We start from the raw sequence: 27,586 nt of genomic DNA, 5'->3' as shown, positions 1-27,586 counted from the left end.
GTGAGTTTCCTTCCTGATAAACCTCAAGGCTTCCTCACTGATTGGTCTCAGTTTTGGAAAGGACGTGACATCAGCAACTTTGCAGACTTTAGGCTGGGGGGCTGCTGTGGGCTTTGGGCAGCCTCCAGCCTGTGAGGTAGATCGTGCGTGCGTGTGTGTGTGTGTGTGTGTGTGTGTGTCCCCGTGTGCGCGTGTCTGTTTGACCACAGGTAGTACTCAGATTACCCTGCCTGTCCTGTTCTCTGCCATCTGACCAGGAGGGTGCCGCTCAGCCACTCACAGCCCTGGAATTTCCCAGGACCCGGGGGAGCATGGAATTTGGACTTTCCTGAACAGCTGAAGTGGAGTGTGGAGCTTGCCCAGCCCAGGAGAGCACCATGGATGGTGAACGACCAGGCAGAAACGGCAGCAAGCCCCCGGACATGAGGCTCTTTTCCAACCCATTGATGGGGGGTGAGTTTAGGGGCTGTGTTGTCAGCCTGCTGGGGAGGTCTGTTAACATGCTTAGGAGAGAAGAGAGATGAGGGTGGGGTGATTTCAGTGGCTTCATCTGAAATGTGGCCACAGGGTAGTTACTGGACAGATGTCCATGACTTACTGGTATCTGCCCTTCACATGGTTGTTCCAGAATGTGTACACCTCTTTCTGCAGGGTCCTGTGGACCATGCCAAGCCACTTATCACAGTTTATTCCCCAGGAGAAATGTCAGCTGCAGAGAATTATTTTTTGTGGGTCAAATATATCATTGATATTCCACTGGAGGTTTGAAAGTCACTTGAAAATAGGAAGGAACATCTTCACTGCTAAAACATTTATTAAAAGGTCTTAGGTATGTGGCATTTGGGTGGGGCTGGGTTTATAAATGATGTTCAGAAATTGAGCCCTGATTGATTCACTTTAAAAGGAGCCTTTTTTTTTTTTTTAAAACCTTTGGAGCAGTGTCTTAGAGGTATGATTCTCCTCTGTCTCGTGGCATCTTTGTTAATGCATAGAGTCCTATACCTGTGGGAAACTCATTTCCTGTGAGCACTCAGCAGGTACCTGCTAACTGAAAGGATTCTGAAAAATGGGTCTAGACATTAGAGGAGGCTGATTATATGATTATATTCAGCACCCTGGGAGGCTGCCCACAACACTTGCCATTCAAAGGGACAAAAAGCAGGGACCCTAACATCAGCTAGGACTTGCTACTCTCCTACTGTTTAGGTGCTGAAGGGGGAAAACACACACACACACACAAAGAAATACGAAATGTCTTCCCTCTGGCTCATGGAGCAGACAGGACTGCTCAGGTTAGTCGTTCGTGTATCCACTTTGGCTCATAAAAGGAGCAGAGTCCTCAACAGCAAGTAGGATTTGAATCCGCCAAGGCAGACATGGATTAATCAGAGATACTGAGCGTGAACTTGGAGCCGTAGAAAGCAGAGTAGCACCATAAATAACTTAAAAAAATGGATTTGATAAATATATTTTTAAAGCAGCAAACCAATCAATATGGGGAAGAATCAGTAATGTGGTTGACTTCTGCATGATGATTTTACAGCTGAGTTTATTTTCATTTCTACCTGAGAGAGGGGCACCAGCCACTTTTCACTGTTCAGGGTTTCTAAAGGTCCTAATCCAGGAATTCCCTGGCAGTTCAGTGGTTGGGACTCCATGCTTCCACTGCAGGGGGCATAGGTTTGATCCCTGGTCGGGGAACTAAGATCCTGCATGCTGTGCCGCTGTGGCCAAAAATATAAATAAATGTCCTAATCCAACCCTGGTTGGGGCTGGCTGGGTGGGTGTGGGTGGGCAGGCACTGTCACAGCTGGACTGCAGTGTCTTAAGGAGTCTAATGAGAACACTGGAGAGACGAAATCTGAAAATGAAGCTTCAGAAGCTAGGTGGAGGAGTTTAGCCTTCATGAAGCAGGGAACTGGGAGCCATTGATGGTTCTGGAGTGGAAGCTTGGCCATGATAAAGACTGTAAGTAAATGAATGTGGTAGCCATAGTCAGGATAGATTGTGGAGGATTTACGAGAAATTATTGTACTAATCCACTGCTTCTCAAACTCGTATACATCAGTATCACCTGGATGGATTGTTAAAATGCTGAAGGCTGGGCTCTACCACCTCAGATACTAGGTCTGGGGTGGGGCCTGGAAATCTGCATTTATAACAAGCTCCCGGGTAATGCTGATGGTGCTGTTTAGGGACAATACCTTGAGAACCACTGCATGAAGATGGTATCTGGATCAAGCTTCAGAAATGACAGAGAAAGGGAAAATATGGCTTGTATTTTCAGAGGAAAGAGAAATCAAGCTCTGTTGCTTGATTAGCTCAGCTGGTAAAGAATCCACCTGCCATGCAGGAGACCCCAGTTCAATTCCTGGGAAGAATCCCCTGGAGAAGGGATAGGCTACCCACTGTAATATTTTTGGGCTTTCCTAGTGGCTCACATGGTAAAGAATCTGCCTGCAATGCGGGAGACCTGGGTTCGATTCCCAGATTGGGAAGATCCCGTGGAGGAGGGCATGGCAACCAGTTCCAGTATTCTGGCCTAGAGAATCCCATGGACAGAGGAGCCTGGAGGGCTACAGTCCATGAGCTTGCAAAGGGTAGGACATGAGGGAGCGACTAAGCACAGCACAAAGGAGAGAAGGCGGCCAGAACGGCAGCGTTTTCAAAGCCTAGGTTAATGTCAGCTCAGAGGGCTTAGCTGAGAGAGAAGTCGCGAAGGGGAGCCGGCTTGGGGATCAGAGTGAGATAGGGAGGAGAAGGACTTGTGTTTGAACGTGAATGTGCCAATGGTTGTGCCCAGGGCTCAGCATGAAGGTGCGGGACAGAGGCTGGGCAATGAATTCAGGCTGGGAATCAGGCCTCAGGCTGTTCTGCAGAGGGGCTGGGCTGAAATCCTGGAGAAGGATACATTGTCTGATGGCTGAGAGCCAAGGATGGAGCCCTGGGACAGACTTACATTTGAGGATGGAGAACCAGTAAATTGGATAGATAGGCAGGAAGAGACTCAGATGCTGTCATTTCACAGGGACTAAAGGAAGAGAAGTTTTCCAAGAAGGGGAAGTCACAAGGGTGGGTGCCAGGACCCCTCCGCTTGCCCAACTCCTCCTTCTCTATATCTGACCCACAGACTACTGCACCTTTGAAGCCTCTGCCCTCACAAAGCCCTCCCAGACTTTCTCCCAGCCCTTACCCAAGTGGAGGCTTTCTCTCCCTACTGTGCATCAGCCCTGCCCCTTGGGCAGAATTTCACTGATAGCTGGATTGCATTTATTTATGCTTCAGAAGACTTGACCTTGGTGAAGTGTGGAATGTGAAACACTCAGAATGTTGTTTCCAGGCCTTGATGAGAAACTCAACTCAGGTGAAGCGAATCCCCTGGCACTGGACCAGGGCAGAGGTCAGTGAGGTGTGGTTGGCCTTGGGGAGCTTTGCTGCTCCCACCTGCACTGGCAGGCTTTTCTTGGCAGCTGCCTCTGGAGGAAGGGAGGAAAGAACATGCAGATGGCAACAAAGTATTTACAGAGATGGGGTTCTTGACCCTTCTGCCCTAGAAGTGGGAGTAGAATGTCTTTCTTTTCTCCTGAAATACCTTGTTATTGATCACATTGTGTCCATCCCCAGAACATAAAGTCCTAACCCCCTGAACCTCAGCATGTGACCTGATTAGAAACATAGTCATCACAGGTGTAATCAGTTAAGGCCGGGTCACAGTGGAGGAGGAGGGCCCCGCACCCCATGACTGGTCCATGGGAGAAGAGCAGAGGAGGCAGAAAGGGATGAAGCCTTGTGACGGCAGAGGCGGAGGTTCTAAAGATACATGTGATGAGCCAAGAAACAGCAAAGACGGACACCCAACACCAGAGGCTAGAAGAGGCAAGGAAGGACTCATTCTCTTAGGGTGGATTTTTAGCTGTTGGGCCACCTCAACAGGGGCAGTTTTTTGAAACCTGCCTGATCAGACAGGATGGGTTGAGGGGGTGAGGTCTCTATGGAGGAGGCCACCGGAGAGAGAGACAAAGACAGGAGAGGCAGGGTGATGGAACTGGGAGAAAGAATTGCAGTAGACAGGACTGATGTGCCCAAGAGTTGCCTTGTTGGGCCTTTGTATTTGTCTCTTTGTGACTGTGAGCCTCTGTTTCTTTGTCCTGTTTTGATTTGTCCTGCCATCTAATCAAGGTCCATAGTCACTGTAAACCCAACACCCAGATCCTCCCCAGTGTACTCACCACTGAACCTACCCCATCACCACCTGAAGACTGAAGGCGTGTGCTCCCACTGTCTCCGAGCAACGCAGCCTTTCTTCCCCGCCTTGCCCTTGCAAAATGTTTCCCAGGAGGAACAGTGATACTACCCCCAGCATTCACTGTAGGCTTTCAGAGCTTCATGAATAATAGCTCTTTTCAGAATGTACTAATTAGTACATTTTCAATCTCTTCTGAATAATGGAAATTTTAAAAATCATTCTAGAAATGGCAATAAAGATGAAATGGCAGCTTTCCTAATGTGCTGCAGGGTTTGATGGAGACTCAATTTCAAAGAAAGGTAAGTTGAACAGCACTAATTGGAGGACTTGTGGCATTGTTTCATGAGGAGAGCTCCTTGCCTCATGTCAACCACGAGCTACACTAGTGAATCTGTCGCATTGCCATCGACCCCCATTTGGCATCTATTTCTTGGCAGTAAAACCAACAGTTCTTAGCTGATAAAGTACTGGGGAAAAATTCTTAATATATACCGAGCACTTGAATGATGTGTTGTATATATATAACAGCCCTTGAGTTTCCAGGGATCAGTGGAAAAGGGAATGTGACTTTGAGCTTTCCCTCTATCCATAGCCACCTCCCGTGAGCAGCATCCACGTTCTGGCAGGAATAGTCCCCTTTCCTGCTTATTGTACTCTTTTCCAGTTGTCAGCAGGAAGGTGGGCAAAGCTGCTTTGGGGTTTAATTGCTCATGTGTTGAGCTTGTAGCTCATTGCCTGCTTGTGATGTGGGCTCTGGAAACATCTCCTGGATATCTCATCAGTGTTTTCAAGAGCTAAAGAGAGTGTTAGACCAATCCGTGTTTCAAAGTATGGCATTTGCTAAATGAACTATGCATAAAGTCCATGCTCTCAATGCTAGAAAAATGTCAACCTTTGACAATTTTAACTCTGTAGATAATCAAGTGTTGAGAGACCAGCTGAGGCTCAAGTCTTTGTATATGTTTGAGATGCCCTTTGGCTATACAAGAACCTAAGGTTTTCTTCCGGCCTGGAGTACTGGCATGCTCTGGTAGATTCACCTGATCCTAGTCTGAAAGGGCTTTACCTTAGGAAGGGAACCTCATGCACTGCTGCTGGTAGTATAGCGTGGTGCAGCTGCTTTGGAGAGTAGTCTGCCAGTTTCTCTAAACACTGGGTTACCGCATCATACAGCAATTCCATTCCTGGGTGTCTACCCAAGAGAATTGAAAACATATATCCACTCAAAAATTGGTACATGCATGTTTAGAGCAGAATTATTAATAACAACCAAGAAGTGGAAACAACACAAATGTCTATGAGCTTTTTGGCCTATCTATCTATACAAACGTTATTTGGCCATAAAAAAGGATAAAGTGCTGATACATACTCCAGTGCCAGAAAGTTTGTTTGTTTGTTTTTGTGATGTATGGAAAAACCAGAACAAATTTTATGGCCAACCCAATAATACTATGTCCTAATGCATGGGTACAAAACCTCAGGTAGTCTTTTTTTTATGTACTTTTTTCTTTTTCTTTTTTTGTGTACTTCTTCAAGTACATAATTCTTTATTTACCCTAAGTAAAAGGAGTCATGCTTCCGTGATGAATGCAAACAAGTAAAGCCCATTTTGGTCTACTCCTGATAAGATAATTGCATCACTTTTATGAAATCTAAACAGAGTTACAGTTTAGGACCCAACCTGTCTGGCTGTCAACTCTGATTATCTGAGGTGATTTTAAGAAAGGTTGATTAGGTCCCATTTGTTTATTTTTGCTTTTATTTCCAATATTCTGGGAGGTGGGTCATAGAGGATCCTGCTGTGATTGAGACAGAAAAAGAGACACAGATGTATAGAACAGTCTTTTGGACTCTGTGGGAGAGGGAGAGGGTGGGATGATTTGGGAGAATGGCATTGAAACATGTATAATATCATATAAGAAATGAATCGCCAGTCCAGGTTCGATGCAGGATACAGGATGCTTGGGGCTGGTGCACTGGGATGACCCAGAGGGGTGGTATGGGGAGGGAGGTGGGAGGGGGGGTTCAGGATGGGGAACACGTGTATACCCGTGGCGGATTCATGTTGATGTATGGCAAAACCAATACTGTAATTAACCTCCAATTAAATAAATTTAAATTAAAAAATTAAGAAAGGTTGAAGAGTGTGGCAGTGATATTTCTTAGCAGCTGAGAACTTGGGAGGAAAAAAAATGGCTTAATCCTCACAAACATGGTGATCCAACTGATTTTTGAGATCATTCTCAGCTTGTGGCTCTTCTCACTCAGCAGTTTGTATGGATGGTATTTTGCCTTTGAACCAACAGGGTAGAATGAGTTATCCTTTTAATTCTAATTTGGGGATCAGTGTTTCCATATCTGCTGTTTGTGCTGTAGATGCCAAGCTCTGGAAGCAGTAGTGTTTCTCCTGAGAGCGTTAGGACCCTCAGAGAATGGTGGTTTTCGGAAGTTAGGAAAAGTCAGTTCCCTGAAAGTACCTTGGGCATGATGATGAGCCCAGAAGGGAAGCTTTGGATGGACGGTGTGGAGGCAGGTTCATTCAGCTTGCTCTTCTCTATTAAGAGCCTCGTCAATCCATCTGGAAGAATGGTAATGTGCTCACTGGGACAGATTTTCCGGGACACTGATAGCTCCAGGTGGCAGGCGCATATCAGCCAACACATGTTAAGTCCAGAGTGTTCTAGCCTCCTCCTTGATGGGCTGGCGTCGGCCAGGCTTTGGTAACTGCCTTGCTTCTCCAGGTCTTCGGACTTTTAGGAGATACCAGTTCATTCATAAAGTGTGACTGGTATCAGAGCATCCTGCCTCGTTGGTGTGTAGTGTGTTTACTCAATCAGGCAGAGCCTGAGCTGCGGCAAGTGCAGACTAGCCGCCTCATGTTCTGACTTCCTGCCTTTGTTCTAGAAACTAGATGCAGCTGGAGATGAGAAAAATTCAGGTCTATGCCAAATTCAGGGCACATCCAGTCAACGAGAAAGAGGGGGAAACATTTAATGTGTTGAGGTGCATTTTACAGACTTCTTTCCTAAGAAAGTGTATTCTTTGCATATGGTTAGAGAATACATTTGCTAATTTTTTAAAAGATTTTTTTTTCTGACGTGGACCATTTTTAAAACCTTTATTGAATTTGTTTACAATATTGCTTCTGTTTTTCATGTTTTGGTTTTTTGGCCACGAGGCATGTGGGATGTTAGCTCCTCAACCAGGGACCGAACCTGTACCCCATGCATGGGAAAGCGAAGTCATAACCACTGGACCACCAGGGAGGTCCCTGCTATTTTAAATAGCAGTGACTGGGGAGTATAATCAATACCCTCTAATTAGTGTTAGGGCGGGGTAATAATAGTAGCTAGTAGAAGTTGAGCCATAGGTTAAGTATATCGCTGTCCTGACTTTAAAGAGAAGGGAACTGAAGCTAGGTTCTGTTCCAGGGACCTCGGTTCAGCTCAGAAGAAGTCAAGTGGGTCTGAATTCACAGATTTCTCTTAAGCACACTGGCACACTGCCTTTGTGGGGAAATCACATCCCTCTTGCAAGGTCAGACTGAAGTCTGATTTGTGCTTGATATTGGGACAGGAGGGAATCTACAAATAGATAGGGTTTTGTTTAGATTTGATTCCAAGCCTAATGGCGTATGTAATGACATGATTACTACTATTAGTATATGGCACTGTTTGCTGAGGTGCCAGAGTTTGTATTTCATGCAGGAAACTAGGCTGGCAAACAGTTTAATGCACTAATACTGCTAATTAGTGAAGCTCTCATTTAACTAAATGGATCATTTGCCTTTGAAACCAGTGTGTAAATCGAAGTACAGTAATCTGTCATCCCAGTCCACCTCTTTGTCTTTAGTTTGAAAGCAGAGTATAGTTATTTCTTTAGCTAGCTAGACATTTCAAATAAGCTGTGTTCAAGAAACATCCATAGAGGGGAGAAATGCTTAAGTCCTGATGAAAGGGGTTGGTTGCTTGACTCCAATGTTTCCCTCCAGTAAGACCAGTTAGGCTCTTATTGATGGGCAAGGATGAGCCTCTGGGTCTAAAGTGCAATAGCAGGGTGTAACTAACCTCTTCCTTCCTTTCCATACAGATTTTGTATCTGATTGGTCTCCTGTGCATGAAGCAGCCATTCATGGACGTCTGCTGTCTTTGAGGAGCCTCATCAACCAGGTAGGTAATTTTTGGGGAAAAAAATGATGAATATTAGGCAAGTTTTACTGCTCACCACACTGAGGAAAAGAAGTCATAGTCTGATCTTAGGATGTAAATTTCCTGTTTAGCAGAATGAGATGAATGCTGTCCTCCCTTTATTTGGAGGCTGGCATAATCCTAGAGTTTAGTACAATTTTATGCACAAAGTAGATTCTGTAGTATCTATTGAATGAATAGTGGGCAAATTAGTGCATTCAAGTTGCTATCACTTTATTCCATAGAATGTATCCTGGAAAATTATCACGTAAAGCAGTGGTTTTCAATTGGGGCAGTTTTGCCCCAAATGGAGACATTTGACTTTGGCTGGAGACATTTTTGGTTGTCATAGCTGGGAGCAGGAGTGGGAATGGGGTTGGGGTAGTGGTGATGTTGGCATCTAGTAGCTGGAGACCAAGGAAGTAATTAAACATCTGACACTGCACAGGCTGACTCTCCACATTAAACAGTTATCCAGCCCCCAGTATCAGTAGTGCTGAGGCTGAAGACCCTTCACATAAAATAAATGCTTGAAAATGTCTTTTAAAATATGTCATCTTAAAATATCAAAGAAATGTTCAGTTCTATTGAATCTCCAGTGGAAATGGCTCTGCCAGTTTGATATTAGTTTCTCTGCTCCTTCGATGGGATACTTTAAAGTACACATTAATTGGAATTTTGGTGGTTTGAAATTATTGGGAACTTAAGCAAAGGTGCTTTTAAGAAAGTAGTTTCAATCACCATTCAAAATTCCAATAAAATTTTTGTTCATAATGTTTGTCCTCTGAAGAGACAATGTAGACCCTTTAAGTTAGGAGCTCTTGGCCCTTTCATGGACCCCTTTGATAGTCTGGCAAAATCTAAGGACCCCTCCTCAGACTAATGTCTTAAATGCATAAAACACAATATAGGGGAACCCTATTAAACAAACGTGTAATGTAGTACTATATGAACTTCTTTATTAACACATTCAGTAAGAAGATTTAGTGGCGATTCTAATTATTACCATACTTTCAAAGTAGGATGAATGTATTTTGAGCTACTTTAGATATCTGCAATAATCAATGCAATTAAAAATATCTGTGATTCCTCTCAGTGATGTCCTATTACTACTGTGGTTTGTGGTCTAGATTCACAATTGAAGGACATGATAAATTTCAGGTGTTAATTCTGGAAATATTAATAAATGTGCTTTGAAAAATTCCAATTTCACAGACCTATCTAGACTAAGAAATCCTCCTATAAGAAGACAATTTGTAAAGATAAATTTCAGACTATTCTTAAGTCACTATCTTAAGCTGTTTTTGGTAGCAGCAGCCTCTTAGAAATATAGATAGTAGCACATAACTCTAGCTAAATAAAGTGAAGCTACTTCTCAGATAAACTGAAACATTTGCCTTAATTTGATAGGGTAAAAAATGATCATTGCAGCTTTTATATATAACTTACTAAATTGGACTGATATTCATTTATATTCAGTATTTATATGTTTACTGAACATCTGCTGGAATCATGTCTTTATCTAAGCACTTTTGCATTATTTAAGCAAGTTATTTTCTTGGAACCCCAGTTTCAACCTTCAAAAAATAAGTTCCAGAGTGTGTGTGTGTGTGTGTGTGTGTGTGTGTGCTGAGTCTCTCAGTTGTGTCCAACTCATGACCCCATAGACTGTAACCTGCCAGGCTCCCCTGTCCATGGAAGTTTCCAGGCAAGAATACTGGAGTGCATTGCTATTTCCTTCTCCAGGGGATCTTCCTGACCCAGGGATCAAAGCCATGTCTCTTGCATCTCCTGCATTGGCATGTGGATTCTTTACCACTACGCCACCTGAGAAGCTCCTGAGCGTTCCAATACCTTCCTCCAGACTAATACCTCCAGTATTAGTCAGGTCTTGCTGTGTAAGAAAAAAGCCCAAACTCAGTAGCAAAATACTGTAAACATTTTTTGCCAATAACATTTTGGATCAGCTGATCTGCACTGTTCTTGGCTTCAAGCTGTGGGTTGGGTACAGCTCTCCTGTACTCATCTCCCATCCTTGTTTAACCAGTGGCTACCTGAGGAATTTTCTCCCTGTGGCAGAAGGCTGTAGCATAGCAGGGCAAGCCCAATCATGAGAGAAAACTTCGAATCTGCTTATGTTACATCTGCTAACATCCCATTGGTCAGAGCAAGTCAGATGGCCAAGTCCAAAGTCAAGGATCAAGGAAGTACATTTTGTCAACTATGAGGTCATGACAAGGGTGCGACTATATTACACTGTTACAGGAGGGTGAAGAATTGAGACCCAAAATTCAGTCTTTTATGTTACCTTATATATGAGTTTGAGAGAATTAACTGAGGTGACATTATGTACCTGCTCTAGTTACTCTTCACAAATTGAAGAGTACCTATTTTCTTATTACAATCTACATAGCGCTTCAGATAATCAAAGACTACTGAAAAAAACTGCTGCTAAACTAAACAAACATACTTTAGTAAGGGATGTAAGACCAAACGTGCAAATGTCTATAACAAAGAGAGAAGAAAATTATAAAAAGTAATTCTCACTTGGTCCAAAAAGGGAGAAACTGAATCTGTAACTAATTATTCTTTACTATGACTTCACATTAAAATAATGTGAGATTTAAAAGGAAAACAGCAACTGGGCTTCACTCTAGATATTCTGATTTAGCCTAGGCCAGGCTTCATGCATTGGTATTTTTTAAGCTCCTGTAGAATCACTATGTTCAGGAATTTTTTTTAAAAGGCCATTTTGCCAGTGGAGAAAGAGGGAGGAAGGCATTTGACATGAAAGAGAAATAGTATGTGGAAAGGAACAAAAACATTGATAGGTTGGATTTCATTAAAGTTAAGGACTTGTTCATCAAAGGCAGCATTTTAAAAGCAATAAGGCAAGCCATACATGAGAAAATATTTGAGATATCTATCTATTTATGACTAAGAACTCTTATTCCTAGCCTAAAATCAATACACAAAAGACTGACACAGAAAAATGAGCAAGAAACTTGGACTGGCAATTTTTTAAAAGATATCCAAGTATTCAATAAATATATCAAATTGTGCTTATTAGTAAAATTAGTAAATGTGTAATTCAAATTACAAATTATGTTACTCATTCCTTCCACTAGAAGGGTTAAATTTAGAAAGACAGATAATACAAAGTGTTGGCAAGAATGTGGAGCAACTGAAACTCTCATACATTGCTGGTGAGAGTGTAAATTTGTGCAAACCAATTTGGGAAATATTAAGGAATATCTACTAAAGCTACAAATATCTATACCCTACAACCAAACACTTTCATTTCTAGGTTTATATGCAACAGATAATGTATACATGAGTTCATCAAAAAACATGTATGGGTATATTCATAGAAGCCTTATTCTTGACAGCAAAAAAAAAAAACAACCCTTGAAAACAACCTAAGTGAAAATGAAAGTGTTAGTTGCTCAGTTGTGACTGACTCTTTGCGACACCATGGTCTGTAGCCTGCCAGGCTCCTCTGTCCATGGGTTCTCCAGACAAGAATGCTGGACTGGGTTGCCATTCCCTTCTCCAGGGTATCTTCCTGACCCAGAGATTGAATCCAGGTCTCCTGCATTGCAGGTAAATTCTTTACTGTCTGAGCCACTAAAGAAGCAGCCTTATTCATAACAGAAAAAAAAAAAGCCCTTGAAAACAACCTAAGTGTCCATCAAAAGTAAGTGGATAAATATATTTTGGTATATTACTCAGTGAAACTCTATGCACCAATGAAAATATATGAATGAATGAGTTTGAAAACCAGATGTTAAGTCAGAGTAGCTGAGCACACATACAAAAATACATACTTCATGGTTCAATTAATAAAACATTCAAAATCAAGGAAAACTATCATGCTAGAAGCCATGCATTTGTGAATGTATTCTGAATGCATTTGTGGATGTAATTTGGGTAGGATGTATGTGGGTTTCTGGTAATGTTTTTTTTTCTTTACCTGTATAGTGGTTATATAGTTAGATTGTCTTTGTGATAATTCACTGAGGTTTACACTAAGGATTTATGAACCTTTCTATCTGTTGCACTTCAATAGTAATTTATTTTTTAAAAAGCAAAGCAATTTGTTAGGCCAGCATAAAGCAATTAAGGCAACCTTGGACACTCTGTGACCTTAATTTAATGGTTCATATTAGCATCCCTTTGGGCTGGGGTTGCATGGGAAATCTTAAAAATACCAGTGCCTGAATTCAGCTACCTTTGGTTGTATTGCAGTTGCTCTGGGATGCAGCTTGGGTATCAGGACTTTTTATTTTATAAAGTTCCCCTGAAGATTGAATGCACAGCCCTATAAACCTTCCCAATAAAGTTCCACTGCATGCACAGGATGAGGACTGACTTTTTTGTTTCTTGAATAAAAACTCTATGCTGCTCCATGCAGTCTTTAAAGGGTTAAGTCAGGGTGGATTCTAGGAAAGATCCTGGGCATTCTGAAATATCAGACCTTTAGGATGTAGCAGGCTTCCTTGATAGCTCATTTGGTAAAGAATCCGCCTGCAATGCAGGAGACCCTTTCCTGGGTCGGGAAGGTCTGGTGAAGAAGGGATAGGCTACCCACTCCAGTATTCTTGAGCTTCCCTTGTGGCTCAGCTGGTAAAGAATCCGTCTGCAGTGTGGGAGACCTGGGTTTGATCCCTGGGTTGGGATGATCCCCTGGAGAAGAGAGAGGCTACCCACTCCAGTATTTTGGCCTGGAGAATTCCATGGACTGTTTAGTCCATGGGGTCACAAACAGTCGGACATGACTGAATGACTTTGGGCTTCCCTGATAGCTCAGTTGGTAAAAAATCCACTTGCAATGCAGGAGACCCCAGTTTGATTCCTGGGTCAGGAAGATCTGCTGGAGAAGGGATATACTACCCACTCCAGTATTCTTGGGCTTCCCTTGTGGCTCAGCTGGTAAAGATGTAGCAGCTGATTCAAGGCTCAGTGATAAAGAATAAAAAGAAATCTAAAATATTAACTGCCTAGAAATTACTAAGTACTAAACAAGGCAATGGCACCTCACTCCAGTACTCTTGCCTTAGCAAGACTTTGCAGCAAAGACTTTGCATACGTCATTTTTAAAGTATCCATAACCAACCTGGTAGAGTAGGTGAAATTGTCCCCATTTTACAGATGGAAATTGAGACTTTGAGAGAAAAGTAGCTGGCCCAAGGTCACACTGCTAATTAGGTGATGATGCCAGCATTTGAACTCGGTAATCATTCTGCTGTCCTCTCTCTGAGATTTCAGTCCTAGGTTTAAAATGAAGATAGTGGTACCATTCAGAGAATCAAGTCTGGCAGAAAAGGAGCGCTTTTCAGGAGAGTTTGGTTGGCAAAGGCTAAATTTATGTCATGAACTGGGTCTCTGGGTGATTATGTCTTAGCAGGGAATTAGGAACATGTACTGGGGCTGGAGATTTAGATTTGAAAGCAATATGTAATATATAGAAGGTATTGAGAGAAAAGAAAAGGATTTGGGGGCAAATCCTTGAGGAAATGCCTGCATTAGGAGATGTAAGGAGGAGAAGAACAGAGTAAGGCAGTCAGAGACGGGAGATAATTTCAGGTAGAAGTCTGTTTTAGAAGCTAGGGCACAAGTTCCACGGGGTCAGGATGAATATGTTGCAAATTCAGAGGTGGAAGGAGGTGGGGAACAGAGCAAGGCATACTGGATTCTGAAAGTCACTGGTGGGCTTTAAAAGCAGTGTGTCAGCAGGATTCTGTTGGTAGAAAATGAGAGAAGGTATAGAGATAATGGGGATAGACTATTTTTGGAAAAAAAGGGGGGGCCAGTGAAGGGATGAAGAGCGTTGAATGGATGCTCTCAGAGGGTCAGGACTGAGGGCTGGGAGGACTTTGACAGCAAAAAGAAAGTGTACCTGAAGAGGAGAGAGCAGGGGAACGCATGTGAGAAGGTAGATGAAAGAAAGTCATGGGGCTGGTGGGAGGACCAGGTGAGGTCATGGGCTATTGGACTGAGCTCATATATTTCTCCCTCAGAGAAAGGAGCAATGGGAGAAAAGAAGACTGGAGAAATATAAAGAGATGTTAGGGGTGGAGAGGAGGGTAACGTAGAAAGCTCTCACATCAGATGGCTTTGAACTCCTTGGTAAAGTAGGGAGGAAGTGATGTGTTTGGATGAATGTGAGTGAGATGGAGGTTTGTGATCTTCCTTTCTGCTGTGTAGAGAAGGAAGTGGTAACTGTGGACAGGATAAACGATAAAGCCTAACCCTCTTGTGGTCGGTTGGTTGTCTGAGTAGGCATATGATTTGGAACTGGGACAGAAGGTTGCCAGGTACTAAGCACTATGTCACCCATGGGTGCCCTGATATTGCACAGCCCCATGGAATCATCAGAACTTCTGACTGTACGCTGAGATTAGGGGACAGACAATTGATGATAGAAAAATTAAAGGTCAGCTATTCGATCCATTTTTTTCTAACTGAGAACCCACTGTAGACTGGACCCTCTCTGAAGTAATGGGGTAAAAATTACCTTAAATGGTATGTGATTCAGACTTGACAATATTTCAGACAAACTGCCACAGTTCATTTAAAGGCAAAATTGCATATCTGTGATGAACTCTAAGTACAGTCCTCAGTTTGCACAGGGAAGCTTAATTTAAAGGAACTTCTTTGTAATGTGAATATGTAATGGGTGGTGAACATTTTTGGAATGTAAATAATTTCTTTTTTGCTTTTTCATTTACCTGGATTTATGTATCGGCACCTAAATGATTTTGAAATGGCAGTAGTGGCTATGGGAGTATATTTGTAATAGAGGAACTCTTAATAAAGAATTCCTTTAAAGAATAGTCTTCTTTCATCTCATGATCTGTAGCACAGAGAAAAATGCAATGAACATTTTGCTGTGAATTTCCGGTGTATTCCACCAGTGTGTGGGGAGGAGACTGGACAGAGAACACTGAGAGTGGGGAAAGAAGGGATTTGAGAACAGATCTTTGAGAGGAATGCCTCGAATAAAATAATAATAAACAGAAGATGCTACACCGTGAAGTCCATGGGCAGTGCTTGTGAAGGGAATAAATGCTACAATTCAGATTTTTCTCGAGTCAAGGGGTCAGTGAGCATTTGTTTAATACAGATGGGATTTGAGGTTGTGAAGGAAGGGAAGATACAGCCCTGTCCCTCCCTGCAAACAGCAGAGCTGGTATGGCAAAGTGGATTTTCAAGTTTCTCATTTACAAGCAGATTATTTTGAGTCTCTCAGAACCCATTCCTAGACCCACCTTAAAAAAAAAATCTCTGGGTTTGAGATCCTGTGAACTCAAGTGTATGTCCAGAATGATGGGATATATCAAAATGCATGAGCTTGCCAGTCAGAGGGTAACAGCCCAAAGGACAGCATGACTAGGGGGCTGAAAAAAATGCCCACAAAAGTAGAAGAATGTGTGTTAGGGATGATGGTGAGTGAGATAAGTTAATGGAATAATTTTAGGCAAATTTATTCCAGAAAAATTTATTTATTCTGGGCTTCCCTAGCGGCTCAGGTGGTAAAGAATCTGCCTCTAATGCAGGGGACCTGGCTTCGATCTCTGGGTTGGGAAGATCCCCTTGGAGAAGAGCATGGAAATTGACTCCAGTATTCTTGCCCAGAGAATCTCTTGGACAGAGGAGCCTGTTGGATTATAGTCCACAGGGTCACACAGAGTCAGACTTGACTGCAACGACTTAGCCTGCATGCATTCTGGGAAGAAAAGAAAAACCCAAATGAACTTTTTAACTAACCCAGTATCACCAAGATGTTGATTAAACTATCCATGCTCTTAATTGACATATGCTAAGGAAAAGAACTTTATTGTACCTGGTTTCTTCCTGTTAGGAATAGATTATATATTCCAAGATCAGGGGGTCTGTGGAGCCTCTCCTTGAGTTCTTTTGATGTTCTGCTTGGATTAGGTTCAGGCTCCATCTCCTGGAGAGCACACTTTCCAAGAGGTTGAAGAACCCCACGACCTTTCAGACACTTTCTTGCTTCTTTAGCTCTAAACTACTAGAGTGAGACTGTAATTGTCCCTTTGGCTCTCTGTCGATGGAGCTTCACCTAATGCTTTGGACTGTCTTAGTCACCTTTTGCTGTGTAACAAAATATCCTCCACATTAGTGGCTTAATGTAACAGGCATGTATTCACGTGTCTATGGGGCAGGAATCTAGAGACAATTTACCTGGGTCAGGGACTCTTCTATGAATCTGCAGTCATAAGAATATATATTGGCTTCCCTGGTGGCTCAGTGTAAAGAACTCTCCTGTCAATGCAGGAGATGCAGGTTTGATCCCTGGGTCAGGAAGATCCTCTGGAGAAGGAAATGGCAACCCACTCCAGTATTCTTGCCTGGAGAATTCCGTGGACAGAGAAGCCTGTTGGGCCACAGTCCACAGGGTCACGAAGAGTCAGACACAACTGAGTGACTGAGCACATAGGTGAGCCAGGTTAACTTTTAAAAGAATTGTGGACTCAAGGCTGAGCCCTACAGAACTGTTCCATTGCACTCCTTACTCTGCCCGTTTCCCTTCCTCCAGGGGTGGCCGGTGAACCTCATCACTGCAGATCGTGTGTCTCCACTCCACGAAGCCTGTCTTGGAGGTCATCCCTCCTGTGCAAAAATATTACTCAGACATGGAGCTAATGTAAGTACAACTCAAACCACATCTTAGACGCCACTACTGAAAAATGGCTATTTCTATCCCTTCTAAATACTTTCCAGCATTTTTTATTAGCCTGATTTGAAATATGAAGAGGGTTTTTTTCCCCCCAAAGTATTATGTCCATCAAGCTTATTTACTTTAGCAGTAGATGAAATACTGCATTTTTAGCTAGAAAGTCATAGTCTGAGCCTATATCATTTTCTTTAGCTGTCACTACTAATAAATAGCTGTTACATTTCTGCCTTCATTCCTATGGCTGGAAGGTAGTGACATATTGTAGAAAACATACAACATTTGGCTCCATAAGACCTGAATAATGGTCCTAGACCATCTCTACCATTTACTAACATTGGAAATTTGGACAAGCTACTTAGCCTGTGAGCTTTAGAGTATATGTATGAAAAATAATGGGGGAAATAGCAAAAAAGTTCTGTAGCATATTTTGTGGAATTGGGAGGATTGAGAGGGGTAAGGCATGTGGTTATTTGGAGAATGGGAATCAGGGTGACATAATGAGATTACAGAAAAGGAAGTTACACAGTCATTGAATTTGAAAGTAGGGACCAGTACTTCTTCCATTAACTAAGTCCCCTCTTGCTCAAAAGTGATGGGAAAAGCTGATCAGAAGATTCTATATAGATTGCTCATCTTTTCTCAACCAGTCTGTTCTGAGCATTTATTATGTGTCTAACTCTAAATAAAGATTTTCAGGAACTTCTAAACTAAATGAGGAGACAACCAGATAAACAGGTAAATGGCTGAATGTGACACTAAATGTTTCAACAGGTAAACCCTGAACTCTCAGTAGCCCTCATAGAATGAAACTTTATTTCTTGTTCAGCTCAGAGGCCTATGTGGGTGTTGCCGGTTGGGTGGCTGTGTTCCCAGGGCGAGTCAAGGACACAGGCCCCTTCCATCCTGTTGCTCCTCTGCCTTCAGCAAGTGGCTCCCACATGTGCTCTGTTCCAGATGGCTGGAAGAGGAAAAGACATGGAGGACTGTGAATGGAGACTTGTAAAAGGCCAGTCTTGGCAGTGGCATGTGTCACTTTTGCTCACATCCCATTGGCCAGAGTTCAGGCCATGTCTAACTGCCAGAAAGGTGGGAAAGTATATGGCTGTGTGCCCAGGAGAGAGGGAATGAGTTTGGTGAATGTGTAATATCTCAGCCACAGCAGGCAATTAGAATACACTGTATTTATCCATCAGTTTCTGCTGTGTAACAAACCACCTGACTTAATGACTTCAGACAGTAGCCATTTCTTTATCTCACAGTTCCTTGTGTAGTCCGGACAGCTTTTCTGGTCTGGCCTGCTTTGGCTAGCCTCAGCTGGGCTCACGGAGGCATTTGGGGTTAGCCAATAGGGGGGCTGCAGCCGACTGCTTCATGGTGACCGTGGCTGCGGCCGCTGGGAGGTCTGGGGAGAAATAAAATCTCCCTGTGGTCTCTCAGCCTTTAGCAGGCGGCCTGGGCCTGTTCACATGGTCTCAGGGATTCCGAGAGCAATGAAAAGGGTGAGCTCTCTGCTTGCATCACACTTGTTAACTGTCCCATTGACCAAAAAGTGATTCATGTGGGCAAGCCCAGATTCCAGGATTGGAAAAATAGTCTCTGTCTTGTGATGGGAGGAGTCGCAGAGCCACATTACAAAGGAATGTGCATCCTGGGCACAGAGTCTGTTGCCATTTTTTGCTACCACATGCTACAGAATATAATAAGTATTAATAGTAAGGGCATTGTTGGGGACACGTACAAATGTTCCTAACCTGTTTATTTCTGATGGAGAGAGGGAGTGAAAAGATGCTTCCTGCAGGAAGTGACATCACAGTTGAAATCTATAGGACCTGTTGGAGTCACTCAGCTCATTGGCGGGTTGGGGAACATGTGTGGGTTGGGTATTTTGTGTGATTTCAAATCATTCCTTATAGCAGCAGGGTAGAGTAGGGGACAGGGGTCAGAACAAAACAAGCTTGCTGTCTATGCCAGGAAAATGGACTTTGTCCTGAGGGCAGCCGAGAGCCATGATAAGTATATCCTCAGGTTTATATTTTGGTTAAGAAAACTTACCCCGAACTTGGAAACAGAGCCAGGACTAAGCAGAGGCAAAAGAGGAGCCTGAGGGTGCAAATGTGAGAAGGCTGCTCCCTCTCAGGGTTGTGCTGCACTTCTGTGATCCTGGAAGTGAGTGTCTCCTTCAGGTTTGCACCTGGGGCATCTGAAATTATGACAAAATAATATATTCACAATTTTAAGAGCTTACTCTAACTGCTGTGTGGAAATTGGATTGGTGTGGGATGGGTCTAGAATAGAGTATTTAAAATAAGGTGATTAGTTTGTGACCTGTTCAACTTATCCTAACTAGTGTCCAAGTTCACGTTCCTGGGGGAGGGCATAGAGGAGACAAAATATTCAGAAACATTCTTGGGGCCTGACATCCCATACTTCATTCGGTTTTTCATAACAGCTTTGTGGCATTTGTTCTTTTTTGTCTCCATCTTGTAGCTGTGGAATTTAAGGCTCTGATAAATGAAAACAAAAACAAAAACAGCTTGAAAATGGTGGAGCTTATGTTAGAATCCAGGGTACTTCATTGCCTGCCTTCATCCTGGAGTTTTTCCTTACAGGTGAACAGCGTCACTGTAGACTGGCACACTCCGTTGTTTAATGCTTGTGTCAGCGGCAGCCACGAGTGTGTGAATTTGCTTCTGCAATATGGAGCCAGTCCCCACCCGGAGAATGACCTGGCATCCCCCATCCACGAAGCTGCTAAGAGAGGTAAATCTGTTGAGAATTGAAGTTTTCCACCCACTCCTTCAAGGGACATCTTGCGATTGAAGAGGGAAAAGGAGGTATACAGAGAACTTGTTCTCCATGTGGGCTCCTGGGCTCCACACAGAACTACAATGGCATAACAAGATAAATGCAAAGGGGCAGTGTTTCAGTATGACACTAGACCAAGGAAGAATGATTCTGCTTTCACCCAACCTAGTTGGCCACACAGGGCCCCACTCATGTTGGGTTTGGCACCATCTCCTAAGCCTCTCCAGTGCCCACCACTCTTATGGGATGGTGGGCAGTTTCCCCCAGGGCCTGCTTTTGATGAGGTTGTAAGTTTCCTTCCCTGTTCCATGGCCCACTGTCTGTGCTGTCTTCTTCAGGTCCACCTTGTCCCTCTTCCATACCTCTTCCCAACTCTCACTTCGATTTCTGAACTCAGATTACAAAGCCACAAACAATTAAAGAAGGTGGATGGTTGCTGGTTGCCTACCGTGGCTAATAAACTCACGTGGAGTTCCACCCAGAGCTCCAGATGGCATCTTATGGAACACCCTGTTAACTAGTGACGGTGTTGAAGATCATTTGCTATTCTAAGTAAAGAACATAGCTTTTGGTCCCTAGTTAAGTCATTGGAAATTTTCAACACACAGAATATGGGCAAGGTGGTGTTTCCCTAGCTGTGAGAATTAGTGCTGTAACTGTTCTCTCCCACTTTGGGCTGCAGGACACATGCAGTGCATCGAGTCTCTTGTGGCTCATGGGGGCGACATTGACCAAAACATCCACCACCTGGGAACACCGCTATATATGGCTTGTGAAAACCTGCAGGTGGCCTGTGCCAAGAAACTTATGGAGTCAGGTAAAACCAAAAGCACAACAGAACAAGGAGAGTAAATGAAAAGTACATTCAAGGTATTTGAAAGCTCTTTCTGTTGTAGCAGAGGAAAAAGTGTGGGCAGTGGAGTTGGACAAGATCAGAGTTCATCTTGACTGTGTTCCCCTGGGAAAGTATTTGAAACTGTTTCAACTTGAGTTCTCTTACTTGTAATGAAACTGTTTCAACTTGAGTTCTCTTACTGGTAATAAGAATCATGCTGACGATGATGTCCTTCCTCGCAGGAAGGTCCTCAGTGATTATTAGTTTCTCCTCCCTTTCCCCTGCCTCCCTCCCTCTAGCCATTGATATCACTAGTCCCAGCATAACTCCCACAGATGCTGGGTTAGGGCTGGCCTTTGAATTTTAGGCCACCTTCAGCAGTTCTCTTTGAATTGGAAATAAACTTGCCTCAGTTTTAGTCCATTGTAGATGTATTTTTGAAAAGGCCCAAGTCCCACCATTCTTTTTCACCTTCCTGCTGTTGTCCAACCCCTTCAACACTTGGAATACCCCTTTTTCACATTTTAAGTTATTTGAGTCTTGGTTATCTTTAAAAATCAGGTAATCTTTCCCTCTGCTGAAGGCTTATTGTTCTCATTGCCTTCTACTGAATTGGCAGCCATTACCATGAAGGAGGTTGGTTTTCTCTCTCTCCTCTCATCTTAGATGGACTTTAAGGTCCTAGTCAGGAAAGGGTCAGTTTGGCATCCCTCCAAAAGCTAAGAACAATACAAGAACAATTCAGTTAACATTTGTTGACTGGACGTAGATTCCCATTTTTCTAGAGAGACAGTAGCTCAGGCAAAGCTGTATGTCCCCACACATCCCAGTGGGAGCCAGTGTCTAGGCTGGGCTAAGGCTCTGTTGAGAGTGTAGGGATAGAGTTGGGTGGGGATGGTCCTAGGAATCCACTTGACCCCCGAAGAGGATGACTTTGCCCCCTGCCCTGTGATCTTAGGATTGGCCACCCTAGTCTAGGCAATGCCATCATAATTGGTTGCTCTTCACAGACCAGTTCACATGGTCTCAAGTCTCCAGTTTAAACTTCATCGCAGTTTCTGGGCGTGTGAGTATGGCAAATTGCCATAGATGAGATTTTGCCATCTAGTGTCACTTCCGGTCTGTGCCGGCTAATGTTTGGGCTCTAGTAACAATGAATGTGCAGCTTTCACACTGCCAGTGTTTTTCCTAAATCTGTCACAGCTATGTATGATACTCAAAGGTGAGGTTTTTCAACCTCATCTGCCATATGGCTCATGTCATACCTTTAGTCATATTGTCAAGTGGCCTTTTCCCCGTATTATTAAATGGAATCAAGTCATCTGATGACTTGGAGAACTCCCGTGCCCACTGTGGAGGCACAGCGCTTTTAGAAGAGGGTGCTTGCACTCTGCTCCTTGACTGACTCTCTTGTTCTCCTCACTGTTTAGGAGTGAATGTGAACCAGGGCCGGGGGCTGGACTCCCCTCTTCATGCAGTGGCCAGGGCATCCAGCGGGGAGCTGGTCAGCCTGCTCCTGGACTTTGGAGCAGACACCGAGGCCAGGGATGCTGAAGGCAAACGACCCTTGGAACTGGTGCCTCCAGAGAGCCCCCTGAGCCAGCTCTTGAAGAGAGAAGGTGCTTCTCCTTTGCCTGAATCTAAGCCTTAATTTGTAGAGACTCCCATGGGCTCTAGCAGGAGCCAGGTACTTAACCAAGTTCTGACTTTGCATCCTATTAAACAGATCACGCCCTCTGTTCCCCAAACGTGGGGAGCTGAGATAATTTAGCATGCAAGGTACAGTACTGGCTGCATAATAAACAACCATCCTGCTGTTTGGCATGGAGACAGGCTGGTTTGGATGATCTAATATTCGGGGGTATTCCAGCTCGCAAAGACTTAAGATATTGTTTTTAAATGTTAAAAATTAAGACATGCTTAATTTTTTAAAATTTATTTTATTGGAATATGTTTGGTTTACAGGGTTGTTTATTTCTGCTGTACAGCAAAGTGACTCAGTTATACATATATATATATATATATATATTTGTTCCTTTTCATATTCTTTTCCCTGATGATTTATCACAGGATACTGAATGTAGTTCCCTGTGCTGTAGGACCTTGTTGTTTATCCATCCTATATATAAGTTAGCATCTGCTAACCCTAAACTCCCAATCCAGCCCTCTCCCAACCTCCTTCCCCTTGACAAACACAAGTCTGTCCTCTATGTCTGTGAGTCTGTTTCTCTTTTGTAGTTGAGTTCATTTGTGTCTTATTTTAGATTCCACATATAAGTGATGTCATATGGTATTTGTAAGCCATGCTTTAGAGTGATGGGGCAGAAGCCTCTTTGAGGTTGTACAAGCCCCAGTATGTCCTAATGTGAATTACTGGGCATTAGGTTCCTGGGATAGTGGGTAGGAACACAACTCATTGAGCATTACACAGTATCGCTTTCATGATCCATGGCAATCTGAAGACATTTACTGTTATAACTAAATCAACACTAAGCCCATATACCTTCATAAATAAAAACTGACACTTCTGACCCAAACAACTAAACACTGGGGTTGAGCAGTGTGCAAGGAGGTAGAGGCACTTCCCTGGGTTGTGGGTAGGCTGGGAGTGAGGAGCAGAGACCCTTCAGATTGCATTCTTTTTTGTGTGTATGGATACAAATTTTATTATTTAGTTTTTACTTTATTTTTAAAATTAATTTTTATTGGGGTATAGTTGCTAAAAATGTTGTGTTAGAGTCTTAATTGTCCCGGGACGTGGAGAGCAGCCAGCTGAGGACCTATTTATCTGACTAGAGTATAGACTTCATTGAGTCTTAGAGGTTGTGGAAGTTTGAAGCAGGCTTCCCAACCAGGAGGATTCTAATGTCATGTCATCTGGTTATTTTCTCCCCACATGCTCAGAATTAGGGTTCTGGGCAGAATTGTAAAGTGGCCCCTGAATCCTTCTTCCTCGTACACCCATCACCCCAGGGTACTTGGGGGTCATAGCCTGCCTTGCCCGCCCCCCCCCCACCCCCCACAAACAAGGAACAAACCAGTAGAAAACCCTTTATATGAAGCAGTGGGGTAACCCCTGGGCAGTTGTGCCCACGTTTTAACGATTTCTTGGTTTTAAAAAATTATATCTAGACAGGGCAGATTTCTACAGCAGGCACAGATGGCACAATGCGTGGGGCCCACTGTTTTTTTAGGGGTCCACAGAAGTGTTTTAATTTCTTTTAAAATCAGAAGGGAAAAAATGACTAGAACTCAACCTGGATTATATTCATCTTTATATGGACACAGTTGTAAAATTACCAGCTGTAAAATATCTGTTTTTTCAATTGAGAAAGAGATCCACAAAGGCATAAGTGCCTCAGGCCCCCCTAAAGTCATTAAATTGTATATGTAGACACACACACATTTGAAAGAAGTTCAAGCATATGACCACCCCCTCCCTCGCCAGGGCAGCTGAAGCAGTGTTTATTCCCGACACACAACGACAACTAATAGAGACTTGCTCATCCCAGCACCACAGTAGGCACTTTGAATGCACTTTGGTCTTAAAGCATCATGAGTGTTGATGCAGGAAAAAAAAGAACTGGAGCCTTAAAGTAATATGCCCATCAGTAAATATAGAATTAGCTGATTCCATTATGGAGTAAAGCAACGCCCCCTGAATCTTTGCAGGTGCCAAGAAGTGGCTGCAAAGCACTAGTGAGCTTTCAGCTCTATTTATATGGAATGAAGGCTCTAGTTATACAGTATCCCACTTGTAAATAGCAGATATTCAATTTCCATCAGTAGTTACACTGAGTTTCCTCCAATGGCCTGCTTTGCCTAAGTCTCTATCAGGCTTACTCTGATGTCTTGTTCTCTGTACTCGTTTATCAATACCTCCTGCACTTGTCCCTGACATTGTATCTAGCACATGTGATTAGTCACGTCCTTCAACGTACTTTAGTGAGATGAGGTTAAGTTCAGTTTCCCCACACTATGCTTTTTGCAGTTTGTTAATAAGTGCTTTGAGTACACCAGGAAATCCTTCCTTAATATATGCCTTGAGTACACCGAACATAATTTGGAAGGTGCCCTAAATTCCAACAGGGACCTTCTGAATGTGTGATGAGGGCCTCATTGAAAATATTTCCTTTCTTTCTTTCCTTGTATATGTGTCTAGTTCCACCTCTCCCTGTTTTCCATCACCTGAGAAGTATGCAACCCACTTTATCCTGTAGCTTGCAGTGATGCTCTAGGAAATTGAAGTCTAATCCAGCCTTTGTACCCTGCCCGACACACTGAATTGAATCGTGGAAACAGAGTTTTGGCTCAAGTAGGCAAGAATAGTTTTATTGCTTTGCCAGGCAAAGGGGGCCACAGTTGGCTACTGCCCTCAAAACTGTGTTCCCACCTAGAGGGAGTAGTGAGGAGTTTTACAGGAATGGTTCAAAGAGGGCGTGGTCAGCTTGTGGACATTCTTCTGATTGGTTGGTGGTGAGGTAAGTGGAAGTCAGCATCATCAGCCTTCTGGTTCCAACAGGTCTGGGGTCTAGTGCTTGTGGGCAGCACTCACTTAACTTCTCCCACCTGGTGGGGGTTCCTGTATCTGTAAAACAGCTCAAATGTATGTTCTGTGTATCCCTGGAGGGGGGACCAGGACCCTGCCCAAGGCTGCACAGTTGTTCCTCCCTTGTCTCAGGATCCCCTCCTTCCCTAACTAGCATCTGTTTGAACATGCTCCTTGGAACTCAGGGAGGGTCTTAGAAGCCTAATGAAGCCTATTTCCTGTAATCAAGAAATGGGGACACAGAAAGACTTTTGTAAAAGCCCAGGAGCCCCACAGGGTCCTGCTTGGTATCAAATTCACAGGCCACTGTACCCTTTGAATTAAATTCTCAGTCCTGGCCACACAATACAATGACCTGGGACGCATGCCTGTACAAAACCCAGATGCTCAGCCCACCTGATGATGGTCGTTTAAGCAACATCTCGGGGGTGGGGCCCAACATCCCCCAGCTCCACAAAGTCTGGCGTGAGGGCTACTGCTTTATGGGATTCTTGAGGGTATGCATACATGCTTAGTGGCGAAGTCGTGTCCCACTCTGTGCAACCCCATGGACTGTAGCCAGTCAGGCTCCTCTGTCCATGGGATTCTCCAGGCAAGAATACTGGAGTGGGTTGCCATGTCCTCCTCCAGGGGATCTTCCCAACCCAGGGATCAAACCCAGGTCTCCTGCAATGCAGGTGGATTCTTTACCATCTGAGCCACCAGGGAAGCCGCTCTTTAGGGTATACAGCTTTGCTTTTAAAAATGTTTTTAATAATCAAAAGAGAACTTCTGTTACAATTTAGTGCAGGAGTCGGGGCTGGGAAACAATTTCCCACCCTTTTACCCTATGATGGGGTTTCTCAAGTTCAGCACTATTTACATTTTGGGCCAGTTTGGGGCAGTCCTGTCCTGCACAGTGGACATGTTTAGCAGCATCCCTGTCGTCCACCCTCTAGATGCTAATAGCCCACCCCCCAAGTTGTGACAAGCAAAAGTGTCTCCAGACAGTACCAAGGGTCCCTAGGGAGCAAAATACAGCCCTCCCACCCCCTTCCCTGTTGAGAATTGCTGTCTTAAGATGTAAACACTTGGCTGGGTCTGTGCAAAGTTTGTACTAGTTCATTTTCCACTATGAGCTGAAGCACTGGGATGGCTCTAAATGCAGAATATAAAAACAAACGAGTTCAGATCACACTTAGATTTCACAGATAGCTCCTTATATTTGAATATCTTAAAATTGCTAAGTTATAAAATTAGAGTATTTGCATTCAGAAATATGGACTTATTTTTTTTAAGGTAAAGACAAGAAAACCATTAAACATGGGTTTTCTTGTCATTGTTGGGGATTTCATAGCTTTGTAATTCCAAAATTAGCTTCCATAAGCCTCCATTGGTGAGACTGAGCTTTAAATTTCTTTTTTAAATCAAAACCTAACAGCCTGATTTCAGTTAGATAGCAGAAAAGAGAGACCATGGCCTTAAAATACCTCTTATTAAACCCAGAACATGATCTTAAGCAGTACCATATTACTTCTTGATAATAGTGTTAAATCTTTTATGCTTTCAGTGAAGGAAAGGAAAAGTCTTGGATCAATGAAACCCATGTGTGACTTGTCTTATCATCTTTCTCCAGGGCCCTCTACTTTGATGCAGTTATGCCGCCTTAGAATTCGGAAGTGCTTTGGGATCAGGCAGCATCATAAGATCACTGAGCTCAACCTCCCTGAGGAGCTGAAACGGTTTCTCCTCCACAATTAAATGTGTCAAGCGAATGGCGACACAGACAACAGACAAATGTTATTGAGTGTTGAGACCACTGGGATTTTCAAGTTAAGTCAGGTTTATAGAGTTCAGCTAAGTTTTTGTTGTTTGCAGTGAGATGTTTATTGTAGCTTCGTACTAGGTTCTTTTGTGCTGTTGGTTGGAGGGTATGAAACATTTTGTCCCCTGCCTAGAAGAGGGTGGCTAAGATATCCACGGTATAGAATATCTTACCCAGCACTGAGCTGGGATCCCTTTATGCTTTGTCTAATTTAGTCCCCAGAGCAACCCCCCAGGTAGGCACTGTTCCTCCCCTCTAACCTAGGCGATACCCTAAGACTCGGGGAGGTCAGTTTGTTTAGTTACCCGCAGTGCAGCTAGGCAGCCAGATTCAAGTGTAGGTTTTCTGATGCTAACCTGGGGACTTGGGAGGGAGCAGAATTTTCCAATATTGCTATCCTGGCTCTGTCTCCACTTCGTGGGGAAAAAAGATTAAAGAAGTGTGACATTTCTGTGA

General features: G+C 43.4%; 1 protein-coding gene across 3 annotated transcripts; it reads left to right on the top strand.

Moving 5' to 3' along the window:
• On the top strand, positions 1–27,586 carry ASB9 (ankyrin repeat and SOCS box containing 9). Of its 3 annotated transcripts, XM_006043796.4 has the most exons (8): positions 1–136; positions 258–453; positions 8,336–8,415; positions 16,997–17,104; positions 19,747–19,897; positions 20,625–20,759; positions 22,208–22,396; positions 26,942–27,586. In XM_006043796.4, exons 2-8 carry the CDS (start codon positions 378–380, stop codon positions 27,064–27,066), a joined length of 864 nt encoding a protein of 287 aa, XP_006043858.1. In that variant the 5' UTR covers positions 1–136; positions 258–377; the 3' UTR covers positions 27,067–27,586. The 3 variants fall into 3 exon arrangements, with proteins under 3 accessions (XP_006043858.1, XP_006043857.1, XP_006043859.1); XM_006043795.4 differs by lacking the exon at positions 1–136 and having other exon boundaries at positions 143–453; XM_006043797.4 differs by lacking the exon at positions 1–136 and having other exon boundaries at positions 143–453; positions 22,208–22,464; positions 26,942–27,077.

The sequence above is a fragment of the Bubalus bubalis genome, chromosome X, assembly GCF_019923935.1.
Source record: "Bubalus bubalis isolate 160015118507 breed Murrah chromosome X, NDDB_SH_1, whole genome shotgun sequence".
NCBI classification, from domain to species: Eukaryota; Metazoa; Chordata; class Mammalia; order Artiodactyla; family Bovidae; genus Bubalus; species Bubalus bubalis.
The sequence above is the reverse complement of the archived record's forward strand: the minus strand, read 5'-3'. Positions and strand labels throughout refer to the sequence as shown.